Here is a 16,908-nt window from a genome sequence, read left to right as displayed (position 1 = left end):
GTGATAGAATGAGCATGGATGATGTTAGGAGAAATTGGCAGCGTGCAGAGGAGGACAGGTAGGAGGGATTTGGAAGAGAAGTGAGGAAACATGGAAGTGGTTGTTTTCTTAGAGCGTAGTTGATGCTCGTAGGCTCATCTGACGTGCCCATTGCTGGAATATTCAGGCAGGATTTCTTGTGTCTGGAAGACGCACTCCAGGCAAACACAAGTTGTTTTGCTCAGCTGAGAGTCATCAGGTGAAGTGGTGGGGACTGTTTTTTTCAAGGAGGTGAGGAGGATGACTAGCTCAAAGGTTACTTCCAGCCTTAAAGGCTGTGTTGCTCAGCAGAGCCTTGTCCTCTGTCACCATGTACCAGGGCTGCACGTCTTCCATTGGCAGTGAAATGTGATTTGGAAATTCAGTGACTTCAAGTCAGATACCTTCCTTTTTTCTCAGTTAGACACCTCTGGAGTGTCAATGACACTCTCTCAGGTCACCTTTAGCATAATTGGCTGGTATTCCCATGTTGGTGCAAAGTGTTCACAAAGTTTCTCCGCCCACTAAAAGTGTAATTCCACAGAAATGGATGGTTTTACTGGGATGGAACTGGAGGGATGGGTAGAAGGATGCTGTCCAGTCTTTCTCTCCTCTTCTAGACACAAGCAATATGCCACAAAAATAGAAAGCCCTTAAAATTTGCTGGGATTTTATCATGCAATAGAATAACAGAGAAACGGAGTACTATTTAATGTATGAAGATAAAGTTATTTGATTACAATTCATAGTTTTCCTTGGGAAGAGGGGATTTCTAGCAGTAAGTGTGAAGAGAGCTATAGAATACAACTCCTTGGTTTGTGTACATCTCCTTAAATAATATTGTTATATGGCTCCCAAACATTTCCACAGTAATCATAATCACAGTAGAAGTTGTTTCCCACCGCTGTCTGGGCAGTTCTGTGTTATTGTCTGTTTATAATTGATGATAATAATCAAAAGCCAATCAAGTAGCCTCTATTTCATTAGCAGTGAGCCAGGTTTAAACTACCGCTGCTGCCTTCTTGAGAGTAACTTGATTTTCCACCACCCTTTGTGATGTTGAAAAAGTTCTGTCATCTGCTCTGCTGTGGTGCTGCTTCAGGGCTGTGAGCACTCTCTGGGTAGATGAACCTTTCTTTCAGAGGGCTAACATCATTGTTTTTATTTTCAAACAGAGGGAATTTCCAAAGTTCTTCACGTTCCGTGCCCGGGATAAGGTAAGTTGTATATTCTTTTCTTTAAGTACTGTACTTTTCTGTACTTTTCTTTAAGTGTTTACAATGATTCAACACCAAACTTCTTGGCTTCTGTGAAAAAGAGGGTTTTAGGGGAGTGAGCCTGAGAACTTGCTGTCTTGTAATTTGTCTTCTACTCTGAGTGTTTCAACAATTTCAGCGTGTCTCAGTGCTAATGATTCTGCATCAGATAGACAATTTGGGGTTGGATTCATTTGAATTTTTAGCTTTTTAATTCAATCTGAAATGTCACAATGGGTATTGTCTAGTTCTTCCCATCCTCAGTGTTTATTAACCCACCCTCCTCTTTTACACCTTTTTCTACCCGTGTGGTGCCGGGTGCCTCCAGTTTGAGGAGGACAGGATCTACCGTCACCTGGAGCCAGCTCTGGCTTTCCAGCTGGAGTTGAACCGAATGCGGAACTTCGATCTCACGGCCATTCCCTGTGCTAATCACAAAATGCACCTCTACCTGGGAGCAGCTAAAGTGGAGGTGGGAACAGAAGTGACAGACTACAGGTTCTTCGTGAGGGCTATCATAAGGCACTCGGATCTGGTTACCAAGGTGAGTTTTGTCACCTCTGCAGGGTCTTTCCAAAACACTGTATGAAGCACTTCAGGGAGATTTTGCTGTGGCCCAAGTGAAAAGTCAGAAATCCTTGCAATTTGAGGCAATAGTTGTTTCTCTGTGTCTCTCCTGTGTTACTGCAGTAATGGTTTGTCCTGTCCAGCTTTGGGTTTATCCTAACCACAAGGATATGAATCCAGGCAGTGGGAGGACTGGCTCTGGGACTGGGATGAATCTGTTTCAGGGTCACACACCCTGCTGAAACTAATAAAACCTATTTTCTCAGTCAAATCCTTCTCTAGTTTTTCAAACATTGTATTCTTGAACTGTGATATTTTATTTTTTTTGAATATAAAGTAAATTATTTGTTGACAATATCTGGCAGGAAGCCTCCTTTGAGTATCTGCAAAATGAGGGCGAGCGATTGCTTTTGGAAGCCATGGATGAGCTGGAGGTGGCATTTAATAACACCAACGTACGCACCGACTGCAATCACATCTTCTTAAATTTCGTGCCTACTGTCATCATGGACCCATCTAAGGTATGGTCTTTTCTCCAGCTCTGACCTGTTTTTTTCTGGGCTTGACTCACCAGAATTAAATGGTTTTTTGTTGTCTTTTTATGCCACATAAGTGCAGCGATTGAGTACATTTTAATACCATTTGGTGAATGACGTGCAGTTACTACAAGCCATTTTATAATAGAAAGTGCAAGAAATTGGGGACCATGGTGGTAACATGGTGGTTAGTTTAGTTCCTCTATAAATATTGGAGTTTTGCTTTTCAGTAAAGAAAGTGGAGTCACGTAACTAATGGATGTCTCTAACTAAAGATTGCTGGTTGAGCTGCTAAACCAACTACCCTTCAAAAGCAGAGAGAATAGGGTTTATTTTAGCTGGTTAAGGCAAACACTAGGAACCTGTTTGGCAGCGAGGAAAGAAGAAAGCTTTGGGTTTTCTTCTGATCTATAAATAAATATGAAATGTAAGATTTTAGAACTAGCAGAGCTCATATTCATAGTGGAATAACGCTGTCCTTCAGGCCATGCTGCTCACTTCCTCTGGGTAAACTAAGGAACAGTTCATGAAAAATAGGTTTTGTATTTGAAACTAAACTTATTTTTTCATTGTGTGCTTGAGATAAACAATTTTAATCAGGAAATAGCTTTAAATGCTCTTCTCTTTGTTACAAAAGTCCAGACTCTATCCAAATAAAACGTGAGACAAATAATGCACTTAAAAAGAATTTGTAAATTTAGCTACAAAAAGAAATGCCTCATTTTCATTCTCTGATACAAAAGCACGGAGATCAACATTAAGCTTTGTAGATGCATAAATGAAAGTGTTTAGGCATAAAGCATGTTTCTGGATAGCAGAACCACCACAAAGAAAGTCCCAAATAAACTGTAAAGGCTGCATTTAGCTGGAAATCAACATTCTGTTCATGGTTACCGAAAGATGAGAGCTGACCTTTCCTTATGAGAATAACTGAAAGTTTAAAAAGATGAATTGGTTATCAAAATAACTATCTCTTGCTTGCTGACTTTTGAATAATGATTAAAAAGTGGTGGCTTAAATCGCTTTAGAATAAATCTTCTCTCTCGGCGCATCCAAAACCTTGAGTTCCCAGGAATTTAGAAGAAGCTGCAGCCCCTGGAAGTTAGTCTGCCCTCAAGTGTGTACCCTGACTTCCTCCGAGCTGCTGTGGAAAAGAGACTTTTTACTTTTTGAAAGAATGTTAAAGCAGCCTATAAATTGCCTTCTTTTAATATGCGCTATTTGCCAACAGTAGTATATTATAAAGTTTAATAGAACAGCAGAAGGCCAAGCTCCAAGTAGTAATTGCTTTGTTGATTTAAAGCACCGAACCGCATGTGGGGTGAAACATGATTATTGTGCATTTAAGTGGTACATAACTGTTTGTCAAGGATTTCACTTTCCTGCCTGTTGTAGCTCGTAGCTGTGAGCTGGGCCTGCAGGAAGATGGGTAACAGAAGGGGAAGCTGTGGGCACCCTGGGGTGTGATGTGCTGGGAGGAAAAAGGGATGTGAATCTGGTGCTGTCCCCAACCTCAGTAGTCCCTGGGTTGAGTTCAGTTCCTGCCTATCTCACGGGAGAATGGAGGGGCCACCGAAGTCCCAAATAGCCCTGGGCACATGCTGCTGCTTGGTGTGGCAGTCTCCTCCCTGCTGGGATGTTGCCCTTTGAGCAGGACCTTCCAGCGGTGGGATGGAGGAGTGACAAAGCAGTGGATGTGTCCAGAAAGGTGAGGGAAATTCTTCTCCTGTGCTTTCAGATCGAAGAATCGGTGCGGAGCATGGTGATGCGCTACGGCAGCCGCCTCTGGAAGCTCCGTGTCCTCCAGGCCGAGCTGAAGATCAACATTCGGTTGACACCAACTGGGAAGGCAATTCCCATTCGTCTCTTCTTGACCAATGAGTCTGGCTACTACTTGGACATCAGCCTCTACAAAGAGGTGACGGACTCCAGAACAGGACAGGTATGGTTCCCCGTGATTCCATGGTTGGATGAGCAAATTATATGGGAGGAAAACATTCTACCTGATGGGGTTTGCGATGCTTTCAGGTAATATTTAATTGCCCCTTGGTTCAGGCTGGATATTAGGAAAAATTTTTTCCCTGAAAGGGTTCTCAGGCATTGGAATGGGCTGCCCAGGGAGGTGGTTGAGGCCCCATCCCTGGAGGTGTTCAAAAGACGGGTTGATGTAGTGCTGGGAGGGATGGTTTAGTGATGATGCTCCTTGTTTGTTGTGTGGGTGTCTGTTTTTGTCAGTTAGGTTGATGGTTGGACAAGATGATCTTTAAGGTCCCTTCCAACCTAGAAGATTCTGTGATTCTGCCAAAGGAAGACGAATGTATCATTGGGAGATAATCTTGCTATAGGCACGTAGGTTTGCAACATATAATCAGTTATGTGGAAGTGCATATCTTCTAATTGTTTTGTACGTACCTTCAGTCATTTATGCATCTATTTTCCTCTGTGGCAGAGTACTCAAAAAAGTAATCACTGTTGGTGCTCATCCTGGAGGTCATCATAAAAAATATTATTAATTATATGTTTCCCTGAGTAGATAGAGAAAATCCATGAACTTGTCTTTTACATTCTAAAGATATAGGGAATGACCTGGGTAGGATGATATAAAATTATTGAAGGTGCTTTTATATCATTTTTATGAAGCATAATGGGCTCTTTTGTAATGGTTGTGGCTATTGTGGTATTTCTTCTTTTCATGGCATAGGAATAGCGTGGTTAACTGAAATACCTACATATGCCAAAATACATGGAGCGTAGGATGCATGAAAAGTATTTAAATACAGAAATGTTTACATCTCCCCCTGTAATAATCTCTCTGCCATGCAGTGGGAGCAGCAGAATAAATCACTTGGGCACCGTTAATGTTGAACACCAAGTGCTGAGTCACCTTTTCTCCCCTCCTTCTCCATTTACATTTTCTGGGCGAGCTGCCTGCCCGTACGCTCCGTCCGATTCTGGAGATGCTAGAACAGATAGTGTCTGTGTGTCTGCCATCGAGTGGAGATGAGGAAAGAAAAGGACATTTTAATAATCTCCAGCAGCTGAGCTTAATGCTTGAGTTTTGTTAGTCATTTGTGAAGGTCACCTTCCCTCTGAAACTCCCTCTCTGATGAGCTTTATGTTTTTAAAGCTTGAGGAATGCACTTGTGAGTCTGCAGCTTGTATCTTTTCCAATATTTGATTTTTTTAATTTGACCCCCACCCCAGTATTAAACCAGTTCTATTAAAAAATTATACTGTTAGGAATTATTTCAACTGACTCTTTGAGTGGTTGGGAGGAAGGTTTGTCTTAAAAAATGGATACTTTCAACCTTCATAAGAAACTTTGGTAAATCTTCCCCCTCGTGATGGAGGTTCGTTGGACGGGTTCAGATCTGTGTATTTTTCCCTGTGTTTTCAGAGGGTTATTTTGAACTTAGAGAATTGGTTTAAAAGTATTCAAACATTACTGATCTACCGGGTGCCGGGCACTTCTGTGACTTCTAAAGGATGGAAAAATAGATTCAGCAGGAGAGAATGATCCCAATCTCTTGTGTGGCAGTTTCTGTGGTACTGAGTGGCCATCCCCAGTACAGAATTCCCAGTTTCCACAGAACTGCTCTGAAGCTCTCCAGAGGCTCAAGGAGAATCGGGCCCCGAGTGCAGTAATGGATCCTAACGCAGGTGCTGCCACGAGTGCTTGTTACCCTGAATAAATATTTCCCCTGTTGGAGAAGCTACTTCACAAAGCAACATTTGTGAAGGCTGAAGAGACCATGAACTGTTTTTAATCTAAAAACTAAAATAGGCTTTACTTACTGAATTTTATCTTCAGTGTAATTCTTCAATTAAATCACCTTTAATTAGACAAAGATCTGCAGTTTTAACATCAGATCTGATGGCTGTTCTGTTAAAAGCTGCCTCCTTGTGGTGCTCCTCTCAGCTGTTTTTCTCTGGAGCAGCATTTGTGTGGGATTGTCCCCGTTACACGCCGCTCCTCATGTTTCTTAGTTCAAATAGATTTCCTTCCCAGTCCTGGCTGAGTGGAATATATAGTGCCGTGAAGCGTGGCAGCTGATAATTCATGGTGCTACTCTGGGAAAATCTTTTAAACTTAGAATATCAAAACTTCAAGCCAAATGACATATGCAAGTCTTGACCTGGCTCCCGTGATCCGTCAGTGGAGATACGGATCCCGCGCTGCTCCACTCCATAAATAACAGAGTTCTCTCGCTGCTCCACTCCATAAATAACAGAGTTCTCCTCTGCGCTCCCAGCTATCGCAATCCATCGGCAGAGACACGGTGTCAGGGGAAATATTGGTGAATGTGAAGTCATCTCAGTCCCAGGCGTTTTTCTGTGGGGATGTGGCTCTGTTTGCTTTGCTTTCTGCTGGGATATGGTAATAAGTCAGCGATACTGGGATCCGTGCAGTAATGGTCCAGTGATGGAGCACGGTGTTACAGGATAACGGAGTATTAACGTATTTGTAGGCAACAGAAACAAGCCTGCTCAGCCTGGAATAGCCTGATGATTTTTTGGTAAGATCTGGCTGAGACAGGTGGATGGAATGGGTGGATTGAACTGTAATTGGTGGTGTTTTGTGCTGCAGATCATGTTCCAGGCGTACGGGGATAAACAGGGCCCGCTTCACGGGATGCTGATCAATACCCCGTACGTGACCAAAGACCTGCTTCAGTCCAAGAGATTCCAGGCACAGTCTCTGGGGACATCCTATGTCTATGACATTCCTGAGATGTTTCGGCAGGTGAGTGTTCTCGAGCCCTGGTGGGTTGTTCTAAACTCTCCTACCTGCAAGGCACTTTTCTTAATTGTGCCCTTGCTTGTTGGGAAAACAAGTGGCCTGGAGTGGCTAGCAGTGGTCCCCCAGGGTCTACACAGCTATGGATTCCGTCTTCTTTGAAAGAAATTAGGACTTGTGATACGTTGTTGCTGGAGTTGCATTAATAAGTCAAACAGTAGAAGCCGAAATGAAAACCCTCTTGCATCTCTTGTTTATGTTCCTTCGCTTTGCCCTCTCTGTTATTTAGCCTTCCCAGAGGGTTGGACAGTGCAGGGGTGATAGTTCCCAGGACATACATCATTAAATGTGTTAATGACTTGCAGAATTGATTGTGTGTCTAATTTGCTGGGTTCTATCCTGAATCATAGAATTTGATTTATGCTACTTTGAGTGAAACCGTGTTTCGTAGTTTAAATTCTCAAGTGATATCCACTGAGCACTGTCAGTCAATCGGGGAGGAGGGATATTTCAGGGTGCTCCGTCCTGAATATTAAGTCACAGTGGGTTGAATAAAAATATTTGCAGGTGACATTCTCAACGGTAATTTATCTTTTCGTGCTCTAGTCTTTGATTAAACTCTGGGAGTCCATGAACGAACACGCGTTCCTGCCGACCCCGCCGCTGCCTTCCGACATCCTCACCTACACCGAGCTGGTGCTGGATGATCAGGGCCAGCTCGTGCACATGAACAGGCTGCCGGGAGGAAATGAGGCAAGTTGCACTTTCTTTAACGCTACTTTTCTTTCCGTGTCCTGCTGTACATTGTGTTTTGGACCAGGTTTGACAATTGTAATGAAAATTTACCAGCCAGGCAAAAAATCTATTCATTCGGTCTTTCACAGATGAAATCTCTCTTTTGAAAATGAGATTTTTGTTTCATTAAAAATTAATACCTTCCATACAATGGGTATTTTAACCTCCTTAGTAAATGATGATTCCATTTCAAACCTGTGCCTGGGCCTGTTTTTCCTTCATAATTAAAAAGTGCTCATTCAGCTGTTCCAGGTAACTGGGGTTTGTATTTGAGCAAAATCTGTTTTACAAGACTAAATGGAAATGTTTTCATTTGCTTAAAAAATGAAACCCTGATTTTTATGCTTCCCGTTGAGCTCCTGGCCGCGCGGTGTTTGTGTCGCACGCTGCCAAGGTGTGTGCAACATCCCCCTCTAGTGAATTATTGGATTGAGACCAACAACCTGCTGAGGAGGGTGGGAGAGTCCCGTTTGGGGGCTCTGCTCTTGGGGTGGGCTTTGCCTGCCCTGTCATTCCAGTAGCAAGCCAAAGATTGCACCACTGGAATGGAGGATAAAGCTAACGAGTCCAAAATGTGTTTATCTTTTTCTTACCTAGGCTAGATGGGATTGAATAAGTGAATGTTCCTACAGTAATTTAAATTTGAGCGGTTCTAAGTGGTGGTATCGTTTATTTTTTTTCCTTGGCATCGCTGGGCTAGCACCGTGCTTTTACTAGATACATAACTTCAGATTTGCCATAGCTCCGTTCAAAAACATCAAGTACAGTGATGAGAGGAAATAGGGGTTTTCATCACTATTTACTGCCTGTGTCTTGTCAGGGGAAGGTTTTGAATATGAGGTTTTCAAATTGAACCTAATCAGTAAATGGTGACTGTGGGAGCGCTACGCCCTTGTCCTTCGCTGGCCTATAGGAGGAATGTTTTAACTGGTATAATTAAACCTGAAATGAGCTATTCCCTGCATTCTTGGTGAAAGCTGAGGCTGCGGTGCTGTGGAGGCTTATGCCATCATCTTTCTCTCTTTCTCTGCTCTCGTTCAGCGTTTGAGTGGATGGTGGCTGGGGAAATAGCAAAGTCCCTCAGGGACGTAGCTCTGTTCTTGCTGAAATTACAAGCACAGAGCTGCCTGGGCATGAACATGTAGTGTGTACTCTGCCAGTATGAATACAAATAGTCTTATTATAAGAGATTCTGTACCCAAAGACCACCAAAAAAAAATTAGGAGCTTTTTTTAACCCTTGGTGGACTTTGTTGTGCTCAATCTGAAAAGAAATGAGATGGCTGTGGTGGTGTGCAGGGTGGTGTTACCTGGTGCACAGGTTCAGGCCTTGTCTTGGTGGCTGTTACACCGAGAGGTTGTGTCACTGAAGAAAGGGACCAAGGGGAAAATGCAGTGTTTCCCCCCCATTTTTCAGTCTGGCTGCTGGAGGTGGCTTCTTGTGGAAGTAGATGGCACATTCCAACCTGCCTTTTAACAACCTCCCAGAAACGAGGTGAGGAGATGAAACCCCAGCCCAGGGTCTGTGTCTCGGGACAGCCCGGTGTGGGGTTGGGGTGAGGAGGGTCTGTGCCCCCCAGAGATGAGCAGCAGGACGAGTCACTGCAGGAGCACGTGCAGCGTCTGTGTCTCGGGACAGCCCGGTGTGGGGTTGGGGTGAGGAGGGTCTGTGCCCCCCGGAGATGAGCAGCAGGATGAGTCACTGCAGGAGCACATGCAGTTGGAATAAGGTTTGAGGCTCTGGTATTGAATTCCATGGACAATATTGAATTCCACGGACAATAGCACTCATTCACAGGTGAGGGCGGACAATCTGAGGAAGAGGTGCCAGCAGCAGCCTGAAGGACAGGTGACATTCAGGAGGCGAGGAGCTGCTGAGCAGATTCATTCCTCTGCGCTGCACTTCCTTTATCTGGATGAGCTGAGTTTAGGCTTTTATGGTTTAATTCCGTTCAGCTGAGGAAACAAATTTTCACGAACGCGTGCCCAAGTTTCTCTTTCCAAAGGAGATGGCTGCAGGGGTGGAGAAGGAAGAGACAGGGCGCTAGATAAATTCAGAGCATAAGCCTTTTCTTTGTTATGGCTGTAAGTGGATCCATTCTTTTTTTTTCTTTTTCTTTTTCTTTTTTTTCTTTTTCTTTTTCTTTTTTTTTCTTTTTCTTTTTCTTTTTTTTTTTTTTTTTTTTTTTTTTTTTTTTTTTTTTTTGAGAATCAGTCTGCATAGCATCTGGGCAGAGAAATACAGCATCTTATCTGCCAGGGAGCAAAGATCCTCGGGGTAATCCATCTATGTGGCAGTAGCTGGTAGCATTGCACAGGAAGAGGAGACGTGCCACGAGGAGCAGGAGAAAATATTAATTGGTTCTGCACTACTTCTATGTGGTACAATGGTGAACCCTTCTTAACTATGGCACATTTCATTGGCTCTCTAAACTTGACTGAATTTGTTATGGAAGATTTCTGTCCTCAGATGTATTTGACTTCAAAATGCCCAAAACCAATATACTCTGAAAATCACGTTAATGGGGAGAAGATCCCTGAAGAAAGAGTGCAGAGGGTTCCCAGGCTTTGCTCAATGAGCCTTGGTCAAAGTCTTCCCTGCTTCGCTTTGTTCATGTCCTAGCATGATGCTTTGGGGTGGTATGAGGATAATTTAGACAATATGTTTTAAGAGTCTTTGACTTTGTACTTGCTAAATAAGCGCTGGATCTTACATTGTTTGGGTTTCCCCCAGTTTTGTTTGTAAACCCTTGATGGTCAGTGCCAACGTGTCCCAGAGATCCAGAGGAGTGAGCTGTTTCCAGTTCAGACCCCAGAGAGCTGACGGGTGGGAGTGCCTGGTAGGAACTTTCCAAGTAAATGCGATTATTATTTTTTTTAGAAAAATTATTACTTTTTTTGTCTTCCCTGCAAAAGTTGCTGATTTTCTGAATCCAAAGTCTTTTGAGAGATTGTACATCGTGTGTTTCTTACTAAAGAGGACATTTCTGTTGAAGACTGACTGTGGTAAATACAGCTGCTGTTAGGTTCTTGTTACTGTTCTGCTTGTTTTAGCTCAGAGAGTCAAACACAGCTCTTCCCCCGCTGCCGCCAGGGCCTTCCCGTGGTGGAATCAGCTGTTCGAGGCAGGGCCTCCTCTTCCCCTTGGAGCTGTGCTACACCCTCTGAACAATTACATTTTCTCTATGTGAAAAAGGGGTCAAGACACTCTTCCCTCTTAAACCATTCAGCTGAGCTGAGTGCCCTAATTGTTTTAGCTGGCAGGCGAAATTGAGAAACCAGCATAAAATCCAGGAGATTTGTGGCCGGCGCGTTCGGCTGGATGTCAACAACCGAAGCTGCGGTCCCCGTTCGGGTACGGGGCAGAGCAGGAGCTCGGAGCTGGGGTTCTCCTACCCTCGTGGAGTTTGGAAGCAGCGTTCAGGGCTAACCTGGATAACCTGTCTGTTTTCAGGAAAACCCGTGAAATGGGAATTCTCAAGAACTTTCACAACACGAGAGGTTTTTCTCGGCGTTAGCTTGCGACCACTTCACGTAGCCCACCACCTCATTTGGCAGTAATTATCTCTGTGCTAGTAGTCTCAACAAAGAAGCCAAGGACTTAATGGACCATGAAAATACAACTTGCTATTTATTCCTAGACAGTGCTCGCTCCTTCCTGGCAGCGGATCCTGTGCCTGGCCGTGGCCACGTGAGGGAGCTGGCCCTGCCGCCGGCCCTGCCGCCTGCTCTTGTGGCACGAAGACGTGACCAACCCAGGGCTTTTTCCCCATCTCGTGCCCACTCGGTGCAGCCAGAGTTCTTTCTGAAGCTCATCCACTGTTTCTTTGGACTGAAGACAGAATCTTGGGTGTTTCCTGAAGCTTTCTGCTAGATGGGTTCTGTGCCGGATCCTTCATGTTGAGTCTGTGAACCGTGTCCTGGTCTCTAGCTACTCTTTTTTTTTTTTTGCATTTGGACTTTTTTTTTTGGAGTGTCCTCTCTTACTGCTCTGGCCACATTGACACCTCTCTCACACGTGGGACTGATGTGATGAGCTCCATCTGCTCCTGCAGGGTTTCGGAAAGCCAGCACCCTGGCTGGGACTGAATGTGCCACACTGAAAAGTTGAGAACAGTTTGTGAATAATTCTCAGAGGCAGGAGGTAGAGGAGGGAGGTGAAGACGATGGTATTTTATGAGCAGAATCAACCAGCAGTCGATAACTCCCTTCTCCTGCTCCTGAGTAAAGACTGAATAAAGACTTTGGAACAAATGGGCTATAATTTAATGTACAGCTGTGAGCATATCAAGAACTAAGCACCAGAGGTGAATGCTCAGCCTGAGTCCAGTCTGACTCTTAAGGTAGACATGGACCATTGAAACGTGCAGAGTTTATATAGGTGGAAAGAAAAAAAAATCACTTGCTTAAGATTACAAACAACTACTTTTTAATCTAAAAATATCTTTAAGAAGAAAATTTGAAGTTCATACCAGTGCCTGGATGCATATCTAGATTATAACACAAGACTTTTAACATTCCTGCTGATTTAATTTTATTTAAAAAAAATAAGTGGAAGCCTTTTCTTTTTTTTTTCAATGGCACAATCTTTGGTGTTTCTGGCTAAGATCTTCTTTGTTCCAAAGATTAGCATGTTAGCTGAAATCTTAGTGTGAAAAGGTAATTCCTTCAGCCTCTTGGAGAACTCAATATATCACTTGTCATTCTTGAGCTGGGCGTTCGGATGTTTTTCTGTACCACTTAATGTATTTTGACTGCAATTTACTGTGATCCTCTGGCACTAAGGCCACACCATCCGCTGATAAAACCCAACTAATCTTCAAGGACAAGGAGAAAGTGAGCGTAAGGAGCGTCTGCAGCATCACCCCGCGTTACCCGTCATCTCCGTCTCGTGCGGTGTCGGTGTAAAATGTGTCATTTTCCCTGTTGGCACTAGATGTCACAGTTTTTCCTTCTCAGTAGTGTGAGGATCAGAAATAATCCATAACAGGAGCTGCAGCAGTTGGCAGACACCCTTTCTTGTGTGTGTGGGGAGGTTTGGGCAGGTGAAATTCCGGAGGGCGATGGGCAGAGAGGGCTGCTGAGACTCGGCTTCCGCAGCTCCCTGGGTTGCCGGGGGCTGAAAGGTGTAGCTAATGAATTTTATACAAGCCAAGCTTAATAGCTGAACTGCATGTTCTGCTTTGTCACCCCGTGTTCCTGCATTTTATGACAGGCACGGGGTGTTAAAACGTCTGCCGGGCTCCTCGTGGCGGATGGAGAAATACTTGAGAAAAGGAGAGAATGGGCAATGGGAAAGTCAGAGGTTGAAGGTGAAGGTGGAAGCAAACACTCCTGCATCATCTCCCCCCTGCCCCAGCCCCACCACTGGTTTTCCCAGAGGTTACTGTAAAAATACTTGTTTCTCTTTGTGTTTCCCAACCCTTCTTTTTGATGGGTTTTGGGAACAATCCTGACCTGAGGGCTCTCCTGGCCCTAGGAATGGGTTTAAATAACAGGGAAGCTGGAGGAGCATTTGTGCCGCACAGCGAGTGGCGGCTCCTCAGCTGAAATAGTTGGGATGCAATTTCAGAAGGTGATCCTCCTTTGGCAGAATAATTTTAGCCCCCATCAGTGGGATGCTGGGAGGTCACGGTGAGATGTGGGGGCAGGGATCAGGACAGAGCACGTTTTTGTCATGGACTGGAGAGTGTTGGTTTTAGTAAAGGGTGGAATGTCTCGTGACAAGTGGAATATGACATAATTAAAAGAGGGTCCCCCCTAGCATCACAGAAAGCTATTTTTTTTCTCACTTATATGCCTAGATAATTTAATGTAACTGTAGGAGTAGCAGGGGTGTGGGTGGGAGGATGGGGCTGGTGTGGGGACTCTTCTGAACTCTTAGAGTTGGGATGGATGAATGTCACAGCACGGGGAGCAGCTCCTTCCCTGAGCAGGGGTTGTACAGTTGAGCAGGGGCACTCTGTAATACCTGCAGTTGTTGGAAGGGTTAATATTCATGCAGATCAGTATCTTCACCGCGCTGTGTCTCACGGCGTCGTAGATGCAGTATCTCCCATAGCTTGGTTTTTGAAAAGGTCGATGTATGCTCTAGCAATCCAAGAAGTTCAAGGTTTGAAAAGGCTTTCTTTGCAAAACCAGAGGGTATGAGCCTCTAGCATACACCTTTGAGTTAGAATTCATTATAACTATTTAAAAGAGGAATTTTTGGAAGGTTATAAGTAATTTTTTTTTTATTTTATATAAAGAAAAATTAGTGTTGAATTTCATGATGCTGTCAAACAAATACAGAATTTTGATTTTGTTACCTTTCCTGTAGTTCCTGTGATTTATCAAATTTAAAGCATGTGTCTAGTAAGTGTTTGTGATATTTGTTAAAGCTTTACAAAAGTTACATTCTTTTGCATGAAATAACCCCACCCATCACAGGTGAGGCTCTCAGGCAATGCTGGAAGCAGTGAATACCCAAATCATGTCTTATTCAAAGAGCAAGTAGAGCTTCAAATTTCTTGAGGGGTTTTCAAATCCTCAAATACAAGCGTTACTAGATCAGAGATACAAGTGGTGGCACAAAGAGTTTTATTCTGTATTTTGATACATATGTTTGAACACATGTATATGGATTCTGTAGACAAGAAAGTTCTTGCCTACAAGAAAGCTCTTAATAAAGATTATCTGTTGCTCTCTGTAATTTATCCGTCTATAAATTCACCAGATGCAAACTATTTCATCTGAAGTTTTCAAGCCTTACCCTTTGCCTGGGGACTCCTCCCTGTTTATTGTTTAGTTTGAAAAGCTTCATCAGGAAAGCTGCTGTTTTGGTGGAAAAGCTGGCTGTGCTGCTCACAGCTGGTTCTGTGGGCTTGGAGCAGAAACTTGAATTTGATAGAGAATTTGGTTTGGGTTCAGTGCGATGCCTTTTGCTGTCTCTAAGAGACCCTGTGGAAGCTTCATACCTTGCCACGCAGATGTGTGTGCCGTAAAAACTACTTTTACACTGTCTTTAATGGGGTTTTTGAGCTTTTTGGTGCTCTGTGTGTTCATCCACGTTCACTGAACATCAGCCAGTCTGTTGCTGGTTGGCCTCCTGGCTTGTCATCTAGGTGTCTGAATTTCAGTCTAGTGCAAGGAACCAGGGCAGGATGAATTCACATCTCCTTCAGCCCTTGTCCTGCACGATGCCTTTTTCAGAGCAAGCCTTTGCCATGTCTCCTCCTGGAACCATTTCTTCCCATCTCATCCTCTTGGCCGCGTGCTGTTGGGAAGAGCCGTGCCAACGGGACCTTGGCCGTGCCACCCGCGACCACCCCTTTGATTGCTAAATGACACCTTTTTCAGAGCCAAGAAGATAATAGAGGAATCCTGGGTTTTGGCACGTGTCAAGGCATTAGGTCTGAGTGCCTGTAGCAAACCATGTGCATCGTGCCCTTTTTCTGGAAGTTGGTTCATGCCAAAGATATAAATTTTGCAGCTTTTGGTCAGTGCAGAGAGTATCTCTTAGTAGAGGAATCCTGGGTTTTGGCACTTGTCAAGGCGTTAGGTCTGAGTGCCTGTAGCAAACCATGTGCATCGTGCCCTTTTTCTGGAAGTTGGTTCATGCCAAAGATAAAAAATTTGCAGCTTTTGGTCAGTGCAGAGTATCTCAAGTTATAGAAGAGATGGGGAGGGACTCTTTAGATGAGATCTCAGGAAGAACTTTGCTTTGAGGGTGGTGAGAGCCTGGCCCAGGTTGCCCAGAGAAGCTGTGGCTGCCCCATCCCTGGAGGGGTTCAAGGCCAGGTTGGGCTTGGAGCAACCTGGTCTGGTGGGAGGTGTCCCTGCCCAGGGCAGGGGGTGGCACTGGGGGGGCTTTAAAGTCCCTTCCCACCCAAACCATCCTATGATTCTATTAAGTTTCTGGACGTCAGATTCAAATGATGAAATACCAAAATTGCAAGTAAAATTGCTGGGAATGTCTTCCCTTCCTAAAACACACCTTGTCCATGGCCATGCAGCAGAGGGTGTCAGCATCCAGCATCCCGGGGTCAGTGGGCACTGGTTTTCCTCCAGAACACACAGAGGTTGTGAAGGGGGAATAAAGCACGTGTTCCTTGACTTAACGATGTCAGAACATGCCCAAGGGGGGGAGAAATGTGCTTTCAATAATGTTCAGCTTCGGCATTTCCTGCACTCACATGCTAGAACCACTACAGCTACTGCATTTCCTTTTTTATTATTACTTTTGCATGGAATAAATGCTGGCATACAAATGGATTGAAGTCTTATATATATATTTTTATATATAAAACTTACATGTAATGTAGATGCAAGAGGATGGGAACAAGATAAAATTGTTGTCGGGGTTCTGTAAGTTCAGTTGTCCTGCTTAGAGACTGGGACCCCCATTCAGGTTTAATAATATTAGGTTTAATAAACAAATAAAATGAAGTGTGGCATAAAGTAGCCAGGCTCGAGCATCATCCTGGTTGCAAGAGAAGTAGAATAAACCAGCACAATTGACGTGGCTCAAGCGTAGAGGCTGGCAAATAATAAGCTGTTCTCGTTGACATCAGATTTTGTGTCAGCTTTGCTGCTTCAGGAATTAGGCCCCACCACCAGCCCCCAGTTGCACTGGTTCCTGTCCCTGGGAGCCTGCGGTGCCTTCCGGAGGGAGGCTGGGATCATTTTCCTCCCCATTCCCCTTGGAACGTCGTCAACAGCTCCGGCTGCCACCAGCAGTCAATTTGGAACTGCATCAGTGTGTGTATTACCGTTCACATCGATAGCGCAATTAATGTTGAAGTCAATTTTGGTGTTAATTTTAGGCCATGATTAGTGTTGACACTGTGTGTCAAACTAATGGCGTTTATGAGCACCATGAAAACGAACGTTAGTTAATATCGTGTTTTTACTATCTGTTAATGGTTACATTAAGCCCAAGATCTAGTGGGAGAAGGTGTGTATAAAATTATATATATATAAAACTTGTGTGTAATATATGTGCGTCGTGCAATTCCGCA

The 16,908-nt window shown here is 44.1% G+C and overlaps 1 protein-coding gene across 5 annotated transcripts in view; it reads left to right on the top strand.

Moving 5' to 3' along the window:
- The window catches only part of ACACA (acetyl-CoA carboxylase alpha), a 138,337-nt gene that overhangs the window by 71,165 nt on the left and 50,264 nt on the right, over positions 1 to 16,908 (top strand). For all 5 annotated transcript variants that reach the window (XM_014959434.1, XM_014959519.1, XM_014959280.1 and 2 more), the window contains 6 exons: positions 1,194 to 1,235; positions 1,603 to 1,818; positions 2,207 to 2,362; positions 4,116 to 4,319; positions 6,966 to 7,121; positions 7,722 to 7,868. In XM_014959434.1, coding sequence (XP_014814920.1) covers positions 1,194 to 1,235; positions 1,603 to 1,818; positions 2,207 to 2,362; positions 4,116 to 4,319; positions 6,966 to 7,121; positions 7,722 to 7,868 — 921 coding nt within the window. The remainder of the gene's footprint in view (positions 1 to 1,193; positions 1,236 to 1,602; positions 1,819 to 2,206; positions 2,363 to 4,115; positions 4,320 to 6,965; positions 7,122 to 7,721; positions 7,869 to 16,908) is intronic.

The sequence above is a fragment of the Calidris pugnax genome, unplaced genomic scaffold (assembly GCF_001431845.1).
Source record: "Calidris pugnax isolate Ruff unplaced genomic scaffold, ASM143184v1 scaffold45, whole genome shotgun sequence".
NCBI lineage: Eukaryota > Metazoa > Chordata > Aves > Charadriiformes > Scolopacidae > Calidris > Calidris pugnax.
This window is presented reverse-complemented; position numbering and strand designations above follow the sequence as displayed.